A 20,276-nucleotide genomic window follows, 5' to 3' on the forward strand; every position below is an offset into this window, starting at 1 on the left:
CAGGGAACTGGCAATTAGCTCCTTACATATCAGTGCTCGCAGGGGAAGAGCAAGGACTCGCAAGCTTTAAACATGCATTGGCAAAAGGGCCAGCAGCCCCTGCTGTCTTTAAACATCCTCCTGCAGTGGATGGGGCTGGTGTCACACATCCCATTCAGATGCATCAACAGCAGCCTACCAGTTGCTCAGTCGTGCTTTCTTTCTCTCTGCGTGGAACAAAAACACTTCCACCACTGAGCAACATGCTTCCGTTTTTACTTACTTGACAATTTTCTTTTTTTTTGTTTTAATACATAAAGGCACAAAACCCCAGAGAGGAGGTCAAATAGACTCAACGTTGCACAGGAAAAATGACTTTATTGAACAACAGGTTTTTGGGAACCTTATTCAACGAATTAGGTAGAAATTCACACACTACTTGGGTTTTGACTTTATTTTCTATTCCCACAAATGCACTTGTGTGTGGGAATATATAAGTATCCGTTAGTCTCGTGAGACCATGGATTTGCGCCTTGGAAGGTTTCCAGGGCTCAGGCCTGGGCAAGGTTGTATGGAAGACCAGCAGTTGCCCATGCTGCAAGTCTCCCCTCTCCATGCTACCGATGTCCGAGGGAAGGGCACCAGGGCCAATACAGCTTGTCGTTACAGAGCAATGTGTGGGTAAGTGCCTTGCTCAAGGACACAAATGAGCTGCCTCAGCTGAGGCTTGAACTAGCAACCTTCAGATCACTAGACCGACGCCTTAACCATGCGCCAACTCTTTTACCCTGAGCAGTGGTGGGAATGGCAGAGGAAGTGGTGGGGAAAAAAAATATATACACACACACACGCACACACACACATTTTGTAACCTTTCCACTTGAAAATGCAAAGTGTGGCCTCAAAATTTAACGCACATTTCCATCGCCCTTCTGAATGTCCTGCATCCAGCTTTGGTGCCCTACAGTTACTCGGCCAAGAAGCTATCTTGGCTTTGAGTGCAAGCAAGGGGATGTAACCTAATACCATCCTCACCAGATACCCATTGCAGCAGGATAACAAACAGCAGTAGGTTGCCCTGTTGTTGTGGTCGGGTATCCAGCGACCATTTGAGACTGGATTCGGAGCAAGAAAGCTGCGAGTGAATGGCTGATTTTTCAGAGTGAAGGGAGATTTTACTGCTCGGGGTAAAAGAGAGGTGAGACTGCGCAGGCACATGATGTCAGCCAGTACAGCGCAAAAGGTTTAAAAAGAAGACTGCCATATCCAGCAGGCAGCAGAGTGATAGGGCTTTGGCGGTAATGGGAAGCGGCGAGGTAGGTTTACCTGTGTTAATTGCGGAAAGGAAGTAGTATGAGTGTGAGGCCAGTTTTCTGTGCTCGGTGTCAGATGTGGGAGGTCCTGGAGTCTCCCAGCCTCCCGGATGGCCATATCTGCACCAGGCGTGTCGAGCTGCAGCAACTAAGGGACTGAGTTAGGAAACTGGAGATGCAGCTCAATGACCTTCACTTGGTCAGGGAGAGCGAGGAGGTGATAGAAAGGAGTTATAGGCAGGTGGTCACATCGGGGCCACAGGAGACAGACAAGTGCATCACAGTCAGGAGGGGGAAGGGGAAGAGTCAGATACTAGAGAGTACTCCTGTGGCTGTACCCCTTGAGTACGGCTTGAGTACTGTTGGGGGTGGGGGTGGGGGTGGGGGGAGGAAACAGTCTACCTGTGGGAAGCAACAGTGGCTGTGCCTCTGGCACAGAGTCTAGCCCTGTGGCTCAGAAAGGTAGAAAAGGGAAGAGGATGGCAGCAGTGATAGGGGACTCTATAGTTAGGGGGTTAGACAGGCGATTTTGTGGACGCAGGAAAGAAACTCAGATGGTAGTTTGCCTCTCAAGTGCCAGGGTCCGGGATGTTTCAGATTGTGTCCAAGATATCCTGCAGCGGAAGGGAGAACAGCCGGACATTGTGGTACATATTGGTACCAATGACATAGGTAGGAAAAGGGAAGAGGTCCTGAAAACAGACTACAGGGAGTTAGGAAGGAAGTTGAGAAGCAGGACTGTGAAGGTAGTAATCTTGGGGTTACTGCCTGTGCCACATGACAGTGAGTATATGAATAGAATGAGGTGAAGGATAAATGCGTGGCTGAGGGCTTGGAGCAGGGGGCAGGGATTCAGATTTCTGGATCACTGGGACCTCTTTTGGGGCAGGTGTGACCTGTACAAAAAGGATGGGTTGCACTTGAATCCCAGGGGGACCAATATCCTGGCGGGGAGGTTTGCTAAGGCTACTGGTGAGAGTTTAAACTAGAATTGTTAGGGGGTGGGAACCGAACTGAAGAGACTGGGGAAGAGGAGGTTGGCTCACAAATAGAGAAAGCTTGTAGACAGTGAGAGAGGGAGGATAGGCAGGTGATAGAGAAGGGACGTGCTCAGACCGAAGGTTTGAGATGTGTCTATTTTAACGCAAGGAATATTGTGAACAAAGCAAATAAGCTTAGAGCGTAGATTAGTACTTGGAGCTATGATGTGGTGGCCATTACAGAGACTTGGATGGCTCAGGGACAGGAATGGTTACTTCAAGTGCCAGGTTTTAGATGTTTCAGAAAGGACGGAGGGAGGCAAAAGAGGTGGGGGCGTGGCATTGTTGATCAGAGATGGTGTCACAGCTGCAGAAAAGGTGGATGCCATGGAGGGATTGTCTACGGAGTCTCTGTGGGTGGAGGTTAGGAACAAGAAGGGGTCAATAACTCTACCGGGTGCTTTTTATAGGCCGCCCAATAGTAACAGGGATATCAAGGAGCAGATAGGGTAACAGATCCTGAAAAAGTATAATAATAAGAGTTATCATGGTGAGAGATTTTAATTTCCCAAATATTGATTGGCATCTCCCTAGAGCAAGGGGTTTAGATGGGGTGGAGTTTGTTAGGTGTGTTCAGGAAGGTTTCTTGACACAATATGTAGGTAAGCCTACAAGAGGAGAGGCTGTACTTGATCTGGTATTGGGAAATGAACCTGGTCAGGTGTCAGATCTCTCAGTGAGAGAGCATTTTGGAGATAGTGATCACAATTCTATCTCCTTTACATAGCATTGGAGAGGGATAGGAACAGACAAGTTAGAAAAGTGTTTAATTGGAGTAAGGGGAATTATGAGGCTATCAGGCAGGGAATTGGAGGTTTAAATTGGGAACAGATGTTCTCAGGGAAAGGTACAGAAGAAATGTAGCAAATGTTCAGGGGGTATTTGTGTGGAGTTCTGCATAGGTACGTTCCAATGAGACAGGGAAGTTATGGTAGGGTACAAGAACCGTGGTGTACAAAGGCATAAATCTAGTCAAGAAAAGAAAAGCTTACTAAAGATTCAGAGAGCTAGGTAATGTTAGAGATCTAGAAGATTATAAAGCTAACAGGAAGGAGCTTAAGAAGGAAATTAGGAGAGCCAGAAGGGGCCATGAGAAGGCCTTGGCGGGCAGGATTAAGGAAAACCTCAAGGCATTCTGCAAGTATGTGAAGAGCAAGAGGATAAGACGTGAAAGAAGAGGACCTATCAGGTGTGACAGTGGGAAAGTATGTATGAAACCGGAGGAAATAGCAGAGGTACTTAATGAATACTTTACCTCAGTATTCACTATGGAAAAGGATCTTGGTGATTGTAGTGATGACTTGCAGCAGACTGAAAAGCTTGAGCATATAGATATTAAGAAAGAGGATGTACTGGAGCTTTTGGAAAGCATCAAGTTGGATAAGTCGCCAGGACCCAATGAGATGTACCCCAGGCTACTGTGGGAGGCGAGGGAGGAGATTGCTGAGCCCCTGGCAATGATCTTTGCATCATCAAATGGGGACAGGAGAGGTTCCAGAAGATTGGAGGGTTGTGGATGTTGTTCCCTTATTCAAGAAAGGGAGTAGAGATAGCCCAGGAAATCTTACTTCAGTGGTTGGTAAGTTGTTGAAGATCCTGAGAGGCAGGATTTATGAACATTTGGAGAGGTATAATATGATTAGGAGTAGCCAGCATGGCTTTGTGAAAGGCAGGTCGTGCCTTACGGGCCTGATTGAATTTTTTGAATATGTGACTAAACATATTGATGAAGGAAGAGTAGTAGACGTAGTGTATATGGATTTCAGCAAGGCATTTGATAAGGTACCCCATGCAAGGCTCGTTGAGAAAGTAAGGAGGCATAGGATCCAAGAGGACATTGCTTTGTGGATCCAGAACTGGCTTGCCCACAGAAGGCAAAGAGTGGTTGTAGACGAGTCATATTCTGCACGGAGGTTGGTCACCAGTGAAGTGCCTCAGGGATCTTTTCTGGGACCCTTACTCTTTATGATTTTTATAAATGATCTGGATGAGGAAGTGGAGGGATGGGTTAATAAGTTTGCTGATGACAAAGGTTGGGTGTGTTGTGGATAGTGTGCAGGGCTGTCAGAAGTTACAGTGGGACATTGATAGGATGCAAAACTGGACTGAGAAGTGGCAGATGGAGTTCAACCCAGATAAGTGTGAAGTGGTTCATTTTGGTAGGTCAAATATGATGGCAGAATATAGTATTAATGGTAAGACTCTTGGCAGTGTGGAGGATCAGAGGGATCTTGGGGTCCGAGTCCATAAGACACTGAAAGCAGCTGCGCAGGTTGATTCTGTGGTTAAGAAGGCGTACAGTGTATTGGCCTTCATCAATCGTGGAATTGAATTTAGGAGCCGAGAGGTAATGTTGCAGCTATACAGGACCCTGCTCAGACCCCACCTGGAGTACCGTGCTCAGTTCTGGTCACCTCACTACAGGAAGGATGTGTAAGCCATAGAAAGGGTGCAAAGGACATTTACAAGGATGTTGCCTGGATTGGGGAGCATGCCTTATGAGAATAGGTTGAGTGAACTTGGCCTTTTCTCCTTGGAGCGACGGAGGATGAGAGGTGACCTGATAGAGGTGTATAAGATGATGAGAGGCATTGATCGTGTGGACAGTCAGAGGCTTTTTTCCAGGGCTGAAATGGTTGCCATAAGAGGACACAGGTTTAAGGTGCTGGGGAGTAGGTACAGAGGAGATGTCAGGGGTAAGTTTTTCACTCAGAGAGTGGTGAGTGCGTGGAATGGGCTGCTGGCAACAGCGGTGGAGGCGGATACGACAGGGTCTTTTCACAGACTTTTCGATAGGTACATGGAGCTTAGTAAAATAGAGGGCTATAGGTAAGCCTAGTAATTTTTAAGGTAGGGACATGTTCGGCACAACTCTGTGGGCTGAAGGGCCTGAATTGTGCTGTAGGTTTTCTATGTTTCTGTGAGACACTGTAGGAATGGCACCATTAAAAACATACAAAATGGGAGCAGTGCTCTGCTCCATTTGACCTGATCACAGCTGATCATCTACTTCAGCACCCATTCCCATCTTCTCCCCATATCCCTGAACAGCTTTAAATATTAAAGAATAGAGCCATCTGCTTTCTTAAAATACATTTACTGACTTAAACTCCACTGCTTTCTGTGGTAGAGAATTCCACAGGTTCACCAGATTCCAGCATTTTTCCCAGTACTGATATGAGACTTACTGGTCCACAATTTCCTGTTTTATCCCTTCCCACTTTTTGATAGAGTGGCATTAGATTTGCTATCCTCCAATCTGCAAGAACTTCAGGGTCCAATAAATTTTGAAAAGATGGCTCCGCTCTTTCCAGGGCCTTTTCTTTTAGTATTCTAGGATGCAGATCATTAGGCCTTGGGTATTAGTCAGCCTCGAGTCCCACTCATTTCTCTTGTATTATTCCTTACTTGTTATGATTTCCTCCAGTTCTTCTCTCTCTTTTCTCTCCACCCTCCACTCCCCCCCACCCCCCGCCCCGGACCTTTGGCTCACTAAGGTATCTGGTTTGTGTTCTCCTTTGCAAAGACAGAACCAAAAGTACATGTTCAATTATTCTTTCATTTCTTTGTTCCCAGTTATAATTTCTGATAGTAAGGGGATCTACACTTGTTTTCACTAATCACTTCTCATATTAGGGAATGACTAATTAAGGATGTCATTCCATGGCCAGATTACTGTGAACAGAACTTCAAAGTGTTCTGTCTAACAGCCCAGGCACTTGCTCTTGTAATTAGGCAGCCTTGGAGCCCAACCCAATGATGCAAGAGCTGACCAGTAGCCCTAGCTCTCAACCACGTGCACATGACAATACATATTCATAATGTGGGATAGTGGTATCAACAAGTATTTCAAGAGTACTTAGGTTTGGGGTAATGTATCTGCAGGAACAGAGGACAGGCTAACCAACAGAAAAGAGTCAGGATAAATGGGTCATTTTCAGATTTACAATCAGTTGAGTACCACAGGGATTAATGCTGAGGTCTTAACAATTTGTAGTCTATATTAATAACTTTGTTGAAGGGACTGAGCATACAGTAGCCAAATTTGCTGATATAAAGATAAGTCAGTTAACAAAAAGACAGAGCATGTAAATAGATAAAGACAGGTTCAGTGAGCAGGCATAAAGTTAGTTGATGGAATATAATGTGGGAGAATGTGAGCTATCCACTATGGAAGGAAGAATGAAAAACATTTAAATAGAAAAAAATGACAATATTGCAGTACAAACTGATCTGGGATTTCTTGTAGATACAGCAATGCATTGACAAAGATAATGAAAATATTTGTTATTGCATGGAATATGGGCTATTAAAGTGAGGTACAGGGAGTGAGGGTGGTTATGCAAATTTACAGGATGCTGGCAAGGTTGTACCTGGAGCACACACACAGTTTTCTCTCCCTATTTAATGAAGGATGTGCTGCTTTAGAGGCAGTGCAGAAGGCTCACTGGGTTGATGCTGGGGATAAAGGACTTCACAAATTAGAAAGGTTATGCAGATTAGGCCTATACTCACTCTTCTATAGAGGAATGAGTGATAATTTTATTGAAACATGCATTATTCTGTGGAAGGACTGAGTGTGGATGGTGATAAGATGCTTCCCTTAATGAGGGTATTTCAAACTAGGAAGGTGCCCCTTCCTTCAGACATACACTAATGCTGCAATGCTAAAGGGAAGGGCTGCCCATGCCCCATTCAAGTGCTTTAGACACCTACGGCACAATTCTCGAGAGCTGGGAGAGTTGAGGCTGTCACAGCTGTCTGCACTGTCGCTGTTACAGATATCATCATCCGATTCCTTGGCTGAAGAACAGAAGGATGTACCATCCAGCTCTTCAAATCGGCGCTTCAGGCTCCTGCTCATTGCCATCTCTATTTCTCACCCTGTTAAAGAAAAGGACAGTGTCATAGCACAGAGCTAATACCACAACAAGGGCATCTATCAACTTTCCTCACTTTATAAGCAAATAAAAGCCATCACCATGTGCATTACCATCTTCATATCACCAGAATTACACAAAATAAAGCAATGTTTCCGTGTTGCAAAAGTACAGCTGAAGTTGTAATTTGAGCAGGCAAATCATGCGCAAAAGTCTCCACAAACAGCAATGTGAAAGTGAACAGAATATCTGTTCACCAATCACCAACGGTCTATCCTAGTCCAACCACAGCCAAAGCAGCTCACCAGCACTCCTTCCTCAGGAGGCAAAAGAAATTTGGCATATTCCCCTTTGATTGACCCTCACTAATTTTTATCAATGTAATATAGAAAGCATCTTGCCTCGATGCACAAATGGCTTGGCACGGCAACTGCTCTGCCCGTGACCACAAGAAATTGCAGAGGGTTGTGGACACAGCTCGGCACATCACAGGAACCAGCCTCCCACTTGTAGACTGTCTGTACTTCTCACTGCCTCAATAAAGCAGCCAACATAATCAAAGACCACTCCCACTCCAGACATTCCCTCTTCTCTTCCACTAAGCCAAAGATACAAAAACCTGAGAGCATGACTGTGACACTGCTGAACCTCTCATCATGGCGCTAAGCAGTACTGCATCCATATTGTACTGTCTCAGTACTTCTATATTTGTGTGCTGTAACACTTTTTATTTGTAGTTATTTTGTAAATAACACTATTCTTTGCAGTTCTGGTCAGATGCTAAATGCATTTCATTGGCTTTGTATCTGTACTCAGCACAATGACAATAGAGTTGAATCTAATCTAATCTAATGTACCACTAGGCTCAAAGATAGCTTCTACCCTGTGTAATTTTTAAGTGGTTCTCTAGTACGATAAGATGGAATCTTAACCCCACAATCTACCCTGTTGTGGTCATTGCACCTTACTGTCCGCCTGCTCTGTACTTTGTCACTGTAGCAGATTATCCTGCATTCTCATTGATTCCTCTTGCACTACCTCAATGCACCGTCATAATTAAATGTATGGGGAGTATGCTAATTTTCCAATTTTTTTTAAAATGGATTAATGATGGAGGACTAAGTTTTGGGCTGTAGAAACTAGGGAGAATCTCCCCCCACCCCCAGTTCTTCCTCAAAATGGTGCCAGGGTTCTTTCACATCCACATAGGGCCAATGGGGTTTAAAGTCTTGACTGAATTCTTGATGCTCCGCCTCCCAAAGGGTAGCACTCCCTCAGCAAACAACTTGCCACTTATATAAAAAGTCAAAAGATTCACACCATTTCATTGAACCTTCATTACCTTCCATCCTAGACCATTAGCAATGCAAGATCAATCAATCATGGCTTGGCTTCACTTCGCGAACAAAGATTTAGGAAGGGGGTTGCCCACATCTTCTTCAGGCTCGCTGGTGGCTGACGAGGCCAATACGGGACAGGCAGGCCTGGCCACAGTGGCTGAATGGTCGGGGAGAATGGTCGTAGACGTGGGCATGTCCTTCTGCTTGTGCAATGGTATTTTAGGTGGAGCAAGTGTGTGCAGTACTGGCCCCACCCTTTACACCTGGGTTCATCTGCCATAGCCTTGCAAGCTGGGACGGTGACAGCGAGGTCCTCGGGTCATAGGAGTTACGCTGGAGTGTCCTTCTCCTAGGTGGATGGCCTGACAAGGCTAACGAGCCCCACCTGCCTGGGTTTGGATTCAGAGTTGTCCTTCTCTTCGGCTGGCTGCCAACCAAGGCTAACAAGCCCAGCCTTCCCATCCAGTTATACCGCCGGACACTCAGTCGCACCATAACGTAGCAAGCTCGCTGGAAACGGGGGGGGCACTGTCGAGAAGGTGTTGCTATGGATGCAGTAATATAGGAGAGGCCATTTGCAGTGGCCTCCTGCCTAGCAGGCCAGACCGTGACCACGCGGCGATCACTACACCGGGAAAGGAGAGGCAATGTATTGCACATACACTTTCCCTGGGTGAGCGGGACGTCAGGCCCAGACCTCACCTGCAAGATATAGATATGCAATTATACAAGATCTAGATAGGGTAGATCGCCAGTGCTGGCTTCTCATGCTAGGGGGTCTAAAACTAGAGGGCATTGGTTTAATGTGAGGGAGGAAGTTTAAAGGAGACCTGAGGGGCACTTTGTTAGTACCTAGGATGAGCTGCTAGATGAGGGGGTGGAGGAATGGACAGTAACATTATTTAAGAGGAATCTTGACAGATACTTGAATGAGCAGGGCATACAGGAATGTGGAATTAGTGCAGGCAAGTGGGATTAGAATAAGTAGACATGATGGTCAAAATGGACAGAGTGGGTTGAAAGGCCTGTTTCTAAGCTACAGAACTCTATGACTCTTTAACATACTCTGGAACACTTTGATACCAATGAACTTGTGGATCCACCACCCCCACTCAATGCTTTCCCACACAAGGCTGCTCAGTATGAAATTTGAGAAATTAGAAATCATTTGCTAAGCTTTACTCTTGCCAAAACAAATTGGGTAGTATTCTACATAGAAAATTCACCAGTAGTCGAGTGCTTTAGTAGCACACTTTCCACCCTTGGAGACAAATGAGTCGTGGCTGGATATCCTGTTCACCAAAGGAAAGTGAAGTGTCTTCCATAGCGTTTCCTTTCCAGGATATAGTGATCGCTGTGGGACGACTGTTTGGCTTACCATGCAGGAGGTCACTCGCATATGGCCACTCCTACACTACTGTGCCCATAGCAACGCCTTCACGTGGTGTCCCTGTTCTTACTGAGTTTGCTACGTCATGGCACGACCGAGTGTCCAGTGGTATGACTGGGCAGGCAAGCCAGGCTCATCAACCTTGGCTGGCAGCCAGCCTAGGAGAACGACAACTCCGATTCCAAACCCGGATAGATAAGACTCATTAGCCTTGCCAGGCAGCCTGTGTAGGAGCAGGAAAACTCCAACACTCTTATTGGAAAACTCCAATAGCCTTGCAGTCACCACAGCTCGCTGTGCCATTGTGGAATGTCCCCCAGCCTAAAGAGTAGAATCGGTCCAAGCGCTCTGATCCTCACTATAAACTTATACAGTACAGGCGGCAAGAAAAGTCCTACAGTGATGGAGATATTCTCTCCTAATCTTCATAAGTGAAGAATCAGTTATCATCATCCCACCCCTATCAAGACTCCTTGGAACATCAACTGTAAATGAGTCCTTAGTACTTCAATTTGGGGCAAGTTGTTCGAACAAATGTTCATTTTCTCTCCGCTCCAGACTTCCAACCATAGCTAAGTAACCTTCACTGGTTCTAGGGATCTGCTAGAATGTGTACTTGCCCTCCACCCCTCCCTGTCAGGTGGAAGGTTGTGGGATCAGAACAACCACCAACTAATTCAGAGAGACATTTCAGTTTAGAACAAGGGACTGCTGCACACTTAGGAAGGCATAAAATATCCCAAGGGATTGTTTCTACAAAAACATCCTCTATGTGTCTCAGAGGCTAGTAACTATCCCTTGCTTGGCACCAAACGCCAAACGAGCTGGTTATTGACTCCTGTTGGGCATTGGTGTGCATTCCCTACATTTGTGTGTGCCCAGAAGTTATTCAATCAGCAAAACACACAACATTGATGAACCAGTCTCATGCAATTCTGTACAACATAATTGCTTAATTGTGCAATTATGTTGTACAGAAGATACTGTGACAGGAAGTATAGATAAGCTGGCTGAAAGGTGGCAACACTGTGGCCCTACATTTGGCCAATATTAACACTGAATTCTTCCAGCAAGAATTCCTGGATAGCAAGGAGTAGCACTCTAAATGATCCACCCATGATAAACACAAGAGATTCTGCAGATGCTGGAAATCCGGAGTAACTTAACACGCAAAATGCTGGAGGAACTCAGTGGGTCAGCCAGCACCTATGAAAAGAAAAAGAGAGTTGATACTTTGGGCTGAGAGGATCTGATGAGGGCAGTGATCCTCCAGAGTTTTGATGAAGACTCTCAAGTATCAACTCTGACCACCCCCCCCCCCCCACCCATCCCATCTCCAAGATCCTTGGGAGCTATTTTCCAGTTCTGGCTTGTCACTAACAATGGTGAACAGGGATCATCACTTAGAAGTTGCACTGCAGCCCAACTGAGGCATGATTAAGTTTGTCCACAACCAATTGCAGAATACGCCAAGGTGGATGGACCCCAGTTTTGATCAAATTCTGGAGGCATTTGAAGACAAGAAACAGAAAGGAGCTTTTATAAACCCCAGCTCCAGGTGTTTGGGGCAAATTTGTTATGCTGAACAAGAATATTCAATCACTTTAATACATTACTTATTTCAACTCTAGGCAGCCAAGTTTTCCTTTATTGACAAGTAAAATGAGAGTAAGAAGACAATCACACACAGTGGGGCTTCCAGTGAATGGGGATAACTCAAAACTACTGGAAAGAATGATACAGCTCCTTTTCCTGGGGCAAAGCTCAGGTCTGCCTACACCAAGGAAGTTTTCCAGTCCTGATGAATGGTCTCAGCCCAAAACATCGACTGTATTCTTTTCCATAGATGCTGCCTGGCCTGCTGAGTTCCTCCAGCATTGTGCGTGTCACCAGGACTGGAGCCAATTCCAAAAAAAAAATAGAAAAGCAACCTACCTTCCTGTTCACTAATATTTCCCACTCAGAACATCCCTACCCTTGATTCTAAACCTTAATGTGGCTGCATCTTTCCTTCCTCCCTTTCCAATATTAAACTGCAAGCAGACTGCTGCCCTGGGATTGGTCCCTGCCTCAAGCCATTACAGCTCAAATTGAACTTATTGTCTCTATTTGTGGGTGCAAGAGCTGCAAAAGCAGTCATGACTTTAGTTGAAGGACAAAAACTGGAGCACCAGGGGACAACACTGAAAACGTCCTCAAAAATCAAAGTAAACCACCTATTATCAAAGTACATACGTGTGACCATACACAATCCTGAGATTTATTCTCTTGCGAGCATTTACAGTAAATATAGGAATTCCAACAGAATCAAAGACAGACCATACCCAACAGGACAAAAAACACAATGTGAAAAAGACAACAAACTGCAAACACAAAACAAGAGAGGGAAAAAAAAGCAATAAATAGTGAGAAGTTGTAGAGTCCTTGAAAGTGAGTCCATAGATTGTGGGAACAGTTCAGTGTTGGGGCAACTGAAGTTATCCCCTTTGGTTCAACAGCCTGATGGTTGAGGGGCAAGAACTGTTCCTGAACCTGGTTATGTGGGTCCTGAGGCTCTTGTACCTTCTTCCTGATGACAGTAGTAAGAGAGCATGACCTGGATTATGGGAGTCCTTGACAATGGATGCTGCTTTCTCATGACACTGCTCCATGCAAATGTGCTCAATGGTGGAAAGGGCTTTAACGGTGATGGACAAGGTTACATCCATGACTTTTTGTAGGATTTTCCACTCAATGGCATTGTGTTTCCATACCAGACCATGATGCAATGAGTCAATACACTCTCCACCACACATCTGTAGAAGTTTGTCAGTTTTAAATGTCATACCAAATCTTTGCAAACTTCGAAGAAAGTAGAGGTGCTGCCATGCTTTATTTGTAATGGCACTTACATGCTGGACCCAGGACAGATCTACCGAAATAAGACGGAGGAATTTAGATTTGCTGACCCTGCCACCTCTGAAACCCTGATGAGGACTGGCTCATGGACCTCTGGTTTCCTCCTGCTGAAATCAGATCCTTGGTCTCGCTGACATTGAGTGAGAGGTTGCTGTGGCACTATTCATTCAGCTTGCAATACCCTAGCTAAAAATAAAATGTACTACATCCATTACAATGCAAGGAGCCATCAGCCAAAGACACAGGTTTAACAGAGCACGCATTGCTCATTTCAACTATCCATTTGCTTCTCATTTATGAAGGGTTTAAGCTGGGAAAATTGGAGCTCTTGGGAATCTACAGTGCTGATATGGTTGGGGAAAATACATCCTTCCAGAATACAGTGATTTGCATGACCTTGCAAGTCTCCCAGGACAGCGATTCAAGAGCAAGGCTGCATTGCCCTAGCAAGCCCATAAGCAAGACACAGTCCAAGATCCCCCTCATTGCTCCAGTTGTAGAGGGAAAACAAAGTTCTTATAGTCCAAGGCAGAAACAGACTAGGGGGATCCAAAGGTGACTTGTAGAACCAGGAAATGTCTGGCCCAATTGGTCCCAAAATAAAAACAACGACCCAGAAACTGTGGCTACTGTTTCATTCTGGAAGTGAGGAGGCTGGGAGGTGGGTAAGAGTAGGAATTGATTATCAATAACTTAACATTGAAACACAAAACAGCATTACACAACCAAATATCCAGACCTGTTCCTGGATTTCCTTTGTTCTTCACCAGTGCTCATTTGTCAGTTAAGTGCCAATCTGCCTTCTCTCCTTTCTCAAGCCAACCCCTGCACATCTGCTCCAAGCAGATGCTATTCACTTTGTGATGCTGGGAATGAGTGCACCTAGCAACCACATCACATGCTTCTTTGCATCAGGCGGTCGTGATCTAATCTGTGCTTGAAGGCCACTTCAGAGCAGTCACTGCTGAATGCAGCTTTAATGAATGCACTCACAGGTCTGAGGCTTAAAATCAATAAACATTGTGAAGAAATGTTGTGTTCATTGCATGCCAGCTAATTTAAGTGACAACTCACAGCAGAAGAGCAAAGATATGGCAAAAGAGGCGGTGAAGCTGGGCTTTCAGAGACCCATGATGATCTGGAATTCCTTGCCTATAGCCGTGGTGGAGGCACTGCCAATTAATGCCCTCAAGAGGGAATGGATAAATGGAAAATAATTGTCCAGGAAACAAGTGAAGGAAAGGGACTAATGGATAGCTATGCAGATTCAATGAGCTAAATAGCCTGATCCTATGCCTTTGCAATTCTATAATGACATCCATCTGCCAATCTTCAATACCAACTCAAATGAAGATTAGAAAAAAAAGACCTTTGGCAAATCCACTAACCCTTCAATAAGATTTTATTATTGAAATAGATCTGTATGGGACATTCTTGTGACAAGCTGCAAAACCAAAATTCACCCTGGGATCTTATTCAATTTACTCAAATGTACAAGGCCCATTTTGTGTAGTTAACCAGCACAGCCATTCCACCAATGTTGAATGAAATCAAGCGGACTACAAACTGCCACACTTCCAATTGGCAGCTCAGCCTCTCTACTAAGGAAAATGGGCAAACTGCTAAACAAGTGCTCTGCTGGTAGCATTAAAATTACTAAACTGGAGTTTAAACAGGCACAAATCCAGTCATTCCTTGGCCTTGCACATCTTGACCCATCAGTTTATTCCACTCTAAGCTTTATCAAAAAATGTAGCCAGTCTCGCTAGTCAGCCTTCATTCCAGTCGGATGAGAGCTTATAGAACCTATACAGACCACCTTCAGTGCTGTCTAGGCACAAGAAGCCCCAGACATCAGATCATGGAATCAATCCTCATATGACCCAGTGGAAGGATTTGTGGACCCAAGTTAGAAACAAATTCCTTGTGGCTGGACTAGGCCAAGTATCTGACTTCCAGCCCAAGGCTTGGACCACCCTGGACTGTGGCACCAACCAAGCAGGCAGCAGCTACTTGTTGCGCAAATGGTAGTTCAAAGTCACACCACCTTCCCAAACTTCAGATCCTGTTATACACCATGGCCAAAAGACCACTCAAGATGGCATCAGAAACAGCCACTATCAGCAAATATATCCTAGAACTCAATCAACATCACCAACTTGCCATTATGGAAGTGACACCAATACAGGATGCAACCCTGTGATCAGGTTCTATCACTTGGCCCCATTTTCACCCTGATGGGTCTTTCATCAACTAACCAGGAAACAGTGGTGACACGGCAGTTAACTTGATTATGAAGGCTGCTCAACAATCCAGAAAATTCAAACTCACCCACTGCATCTGTGGAATTTATATTTGTGAACAAGTTTTAAAAACTACTGTATTGTTGTAAAATTCCAACTAATTCACTGTTTTTAACCAATCTGACTATTTACAACTCCAGTCTACTCACCCCATATGGTTGATTCTAATCACTTTAAATGATCCACAATGTGCCATTTGGCTCTCACTTATCAAGCGTTTGTGCTAAGGAGTAGGGGCTCTTAAGAATGCCATTTCCAGTGTTGGTACTCTTCTAAATGCCCTCTGAAAGGACCTAGGCTTATCAAGACAGTTCAATATCGGATAGGCAACATGTACCAACATTGCAAAGTTCCACAGTTCACAGATGACACACCACATTTTACACAATTATTAATAAAAAGAATGCCCTCTACGGAACATCTTGCCACCCTTTTGCCCAGCAAACCAAGGATACAGAAGGCAGGTATAGAGATTTCTCCCAGTATGCAGAAACGTAGAAGCCACGTGATAAGCACAGAATTTCAATTGCAGCTTGTGCAATTGTAAAGATGAAAAAGCACACAGAATTGGAACCACTAGCTCTATTTCAACAGCCAAATCTGGACATTGACAGATACTCAGCTGAGATCTCTGATCGAAAAGGAAAGCAGGCTGCATTTTTATGCATACAGAGAATCAGGGATTTTTCAAGCTCTCTTACAGAGCTGCAGAGACAAACAAGGAAGAGCCTTTCAATAACATACAAGTGTTCATTTATAATAGTGCAATCTTATTGAAATTACTGACTGGAAATGGCTGTGTCCATAGTGGCCCGCTGTGCTAATTTTTTTTAATAAAGAGGAAAAATATCTTGGATTCACCCACACAAAATGTCTCTACTTCCCTATAAAGTATCTCCCTTGGTTCACTCAGCATGGAAGGAAAACACTCACACTCTTCTTATTATTATTTTACAAAACTACAAAAAGGTTAGCATTCAAGCCAGAATGCAGAGATCAGGGGTTCATTTGCAGAAAGCTCAAATGGCCGGTCAAGAAATTCAGAGGGTTTGACTATTGATCTACTCTGGAATATTGGATATGGTTCAGTAGACAGCATTCTTTATCCAAATCAGAAGGGCATAGGTTTCAGTCTGACTGAAGAAAGGAACCAAGAATCCAGCTCAACCCTTGGAGCACCCTGCACACGAGTGCCAACATCAAGGAAGCACCCCACCATGCCAGCTTTCAGTTAAGGAACAAAGTGCTAGAGGAAGTCAGCAGGTCAGGCAACATCAGTGAAGAAAAAATGGGCAGTCAACATTCTGGGTTGTGATTGTTGGCAGAATTTCAGATGGTGAGGAGAGGGTGTACAGGAGGGAGATACGTCAGCTAGTTAAGTGGTGTCACAGCAACAACTACGCACTCAACATCAATAAAACCGAAGAGCTGATTGTGGACTTCAGAAAAGATGAGGGAACACACACCAATCCTCATTGAGGGACCAGAAGTGAAAAGAAAGGGCAATTTCAAGTTCCTGGATGTCAATGTCTCTGAGGATCTAACCTGGGCCCAACATATCAATGCAGTTATAAAGACATAACAGCAGTTATATTTTATTAGGAGTTTGAGAAGAGTGGTATGTCACCAAAGACGCTCGCAAATTTCTACAGCTGTACTGTGGAGAGCATTCTAACTGGCTGCATCACCATCTGGTATGGGGTGGGGGGGGGCACTGCACAGGATTGAAGAAAGCTGTAGAAAGTTGTAAACTCAGTCAGTTCTATCATGGACACTAACCTTCCTAGCATCCAGGATATCTTCAAGAGGCGATGCCTCAAAAAGGTGGCATCCATCATTTAGGACCCCCGTCACCCAGGACATGCTCTCTTCTCATTGCTACCATCAGGGAGGAACAGAAGCCTGGAGACACGCACCCAACAATTCAGGAACAGTTTCTTCCCCACTGCCATCAGATTCCTGAATGGGCATCGAACCAATGAACACTACCTCCTCTTTTTGCACTACTTAATTTAACTCTAAGATATATATACACTTCTATGGTAACTTACAGTTTTTATAATATATTGCAATGTACTGTTGCTGCATAACAACTAATTTAACATATGCCAGTGATGTTAAACCAGATTCTGATTCTTCATCTGGACTTGGAATTGATCAGTCTGGATAAAGGGTTTCAATCCAAAAAGTTGACTGGCTAAGAAATTCAGAGAGCTAGACCACAGATGCTGCCTGACCTGCTGAGTTCCTCCAGCATTTTGTGTGCATTGTTCTGGATTTCTAGCATCTGCAGCACCTTGTATTTATAAAGTGAAGCATTATCTTTTTCCGACAGTAGTGGTCTGAACTTCTGAGTGCCTCCAGCATTCTGTTTTCATTTCTTTCCCCCTCAACATTACATTCTTGATGCACACAGGCCTATGGAACGTGGCTGGATGCAGGTGCAGCTTTCTGGATGACACTGATGCCTGTCTGAGTGTCTGTCTGCACACAAGTTTCAGCATGTCTTTGCATAAATATCGCATTTTCTGCAGTAAATGCTGAAGAGCTGTTGCAATTGTTGGTCACTATCCAACAGTTAGTACATGCAAACTGCATATTCACAGCTATTTTGATAGCTGAGCAAACTTTCAGTGGAAAGGTTCTGCTCACTGCCTTTAGTAAAGAGGTGCAACACCATAGAGAGTGATGATGAAGAGTAACCCAAATATTCTTCTATATGCCTTGGTAATTGCCCACAAATAACTTTGGGGAATGCAAAAAGTACACAAAACTAATTTTTTTCTTGTCGCTTCTGAGGATAGAAACACAGAAAACCTACAGCACAATACAGGCCCTTCTGCCCACAATGCTGTGCTGAACATGTCCTTACTTTAGAAATTACTTAGGGTTACCCATAGCCCTCTATTTTTCTGAGCTCCATGTACCTATCCAGGAGTCTCTTAAAAGACCCAATCGTATCCGCCTCCACCACCGTTGCCAGCAGCCCATTCCACACACTCAGCACTCTCTGAGTGAAAAACTTACCTCTGACATCTTCTCGGTACTTACTTCTAAGCACCTTAAAACTGTGCTCTCTTGTGGCAGCCATTTCAGCTCTGGGAAAAAGCCTCTGACTATCCACACAATCAATGCCTCTCATCATCTTATACATCTCTATCAGGTCATCTCTCATCTTCTATTGCTCCAACGAAAAAAGGCTGAGTTCACTCAACCTATTCTCATCAGGCATGCTCCCCAATCCAGGCAACATCCTTGTAAATCTTCTCTGCACCCTTTCTATAGTTTCCACATCCTTCCTGTAGTGAGGCGACCAGAATTGAGCACAGTACTCCAAGTGGGTCTGACCAGGGTCCTATATAGCTGCAACATTACCTCTTGGCTCCTAAACACAACCCCATGGTTGATGAAGGCCAATGCACCATATGCCTTCTTAACCACAGAGTCAACCAGCACAGCAGCTTTGAGTGTCCTATGGACTCGAACCCCAAGATTCCTCTGATCCTCCACACTGCCAAGAGTCTTACCATTAATACTATATTCTGCCATCATATTTGATCTACCAAAATGAACCACCTCACACTTATCTGGGTTAAACTCCATCTGCCACTTTTCAGCCCAGTTTTGCATCCTATCAATGTCCCACTGCAACCTCTGACAGCCCTCCACACTATCCACAACACCCCCCAACCTTTGTGTCATCAGCAAATTTACTAACTCATACCTCCACTTCCTCATCCAGGTCATTTATAAAAATTACAAAGAGAAGGGGTCCTAGAACAGACCCCTGAGGCACACCTCTAGTCACTGACCTCCATGCAGAATATGACCTATCTACAACCATCACACATCAAAGTTGCTGGTGAACACAGCAGGCCAGGCAGCATCTGTAGGAAGAGGTGCAGTCGACGTTTCAGGCCGAGACCCTTCGTCAGGACTAACTGAAGGAAGAGTGAGTAAGGGATTTGAAAGTTGGAGGGGGAGGGGGAGATCCAAAATGATAGAAGACAGGAGGGGGAGGGATAGAGCTAAGAGCTGGACAGGTGATAGGCAAAAGGGGATACGAGAGGATCACGGGACAGGAGGTCCGGGAAGAAAGACAAGGGGGGGGAGACCCAGAGGATGGGCAAGAGGTATATTCAGAGGGACAGAGGGAGAAAAAGGAGAGTGAGAGAAAGAATGTGTGCATAAAAATGAGTAACAGATGGGGTACGAGGGGGAGGTGGGGCCTTAGCGCAAGTTAGAGAAGTCAATATTCATGCCATCAGGTTGGAGGCTACCCAGATAGAATATAAGGTGTTGTTCCTCCAACCTGAGTGTGGCTTCATCTTTACAGTAGAGGAGGCCATGGATAGACATGTCAGAATGGGAATGGGATGTGGAATTAAAATGTGTGGCCACTGGGAGATCCTGCTTTCTCTGGCGGACAGAGCGTAGATGTTCAGCAAAGCGGTCTCCCAGTCTGCGTCGACTTCAACTCTTCCTACAGATGCTGCCTGGCCTGCTGCGTTCACCAGCAACTTTGATGTGTGTTGCTTGAATTTCCAGCATCTGCAGAATTCCTGTTATCTACAACCATTCTTTGCCTTCTGTCAGCAAGCCAATTCTGAATCCACAAAGCAACATCCCCTTGGATCCCATGCCTCCTTACTTTCTCAATAAGCCTTGCATGAGCTACCTTATCAAATGCCTTGCTGAAATCCATATACACTACATTTACTGCTCTATCTTCATCAATGTGTTTAGTCACATCCTCAAAAAAATTCAATCAGGCTCTTAAGGCATGACCCGCCTTTCACAAAGCCAAGCTGACTATTCCTAACCATACTATGCCTCTCCAAATGTTCATAAATCCTGCCTCTCAGGATCTTTTCCATCAACTTATCAACCACTGAAGAAAGACTAACCGGTTTATAATTTCCTGGGCTATCTCTACTCCCTTTCTTGAATAATGGAACAAGATCCACAACCCTCCAATCCTCCGGAACCTCTCCTGTCTCCATTGATAATGCAAAGGTCATCGGCAGAGGCTCAGCAAACTCCTCCCTCGCCTCCCACAATAGCTGGGGTACATCTCGTCTGGTCCCAGTGACTTATCCAACTTGCTACTTTCCAAAAGGATAAACATTATCA

At 44.8% G+C, this 20,276-nt stretch overlaps 1 protein-coding gene across 4 annotated transcripts in view; it reads right to left on the reverse strand.

The window, feature by feature from the left end:
* LOC140191373 (cysteine/serine-rich nuclear protein 2-like) overlaps positions 1 to 20,276 on the reverse strand; it is a 103,035-nt gene that overhangs the window by 24,380 nt on the left and 58,379 nt on the right. For 3 of the 4 annotated variants that reach the window (XM_072248732.1, XM_072248734.1, XM_072248730.1), the window contains exon 2: positions 7,049 to 7,216. The exons of the other annotated variant lie outside the window; for it this stretch is intronic. In XM_072248732.1, coding sequence (XP_072104833.1) covers positions 7,049 to 7,202 — 154 coding nt within the window. In that variant the 5' untranslated portion in view covers positions 7,203 to 7,216. The remainder of the gene's footprint in view (positions 1 to 7,048; positions 7,217 to 20,276) is intronic. 4 annotated transcript variants of the gene reach the window in all.

Source organism: Mobula birostris, chromosome X (genome assembly GCF_030028105.1).
Source record: "Mobula birostris isolate sMobBir1 chromosome X, sMobBir1.hap1, whole genome shotgun sequence".
NCBI lineage: Eukaryota > Metazoa > Chordata > Chondrichthyes > Myliobatiformes > Myliobatidae > Mobula > Mobula birostris.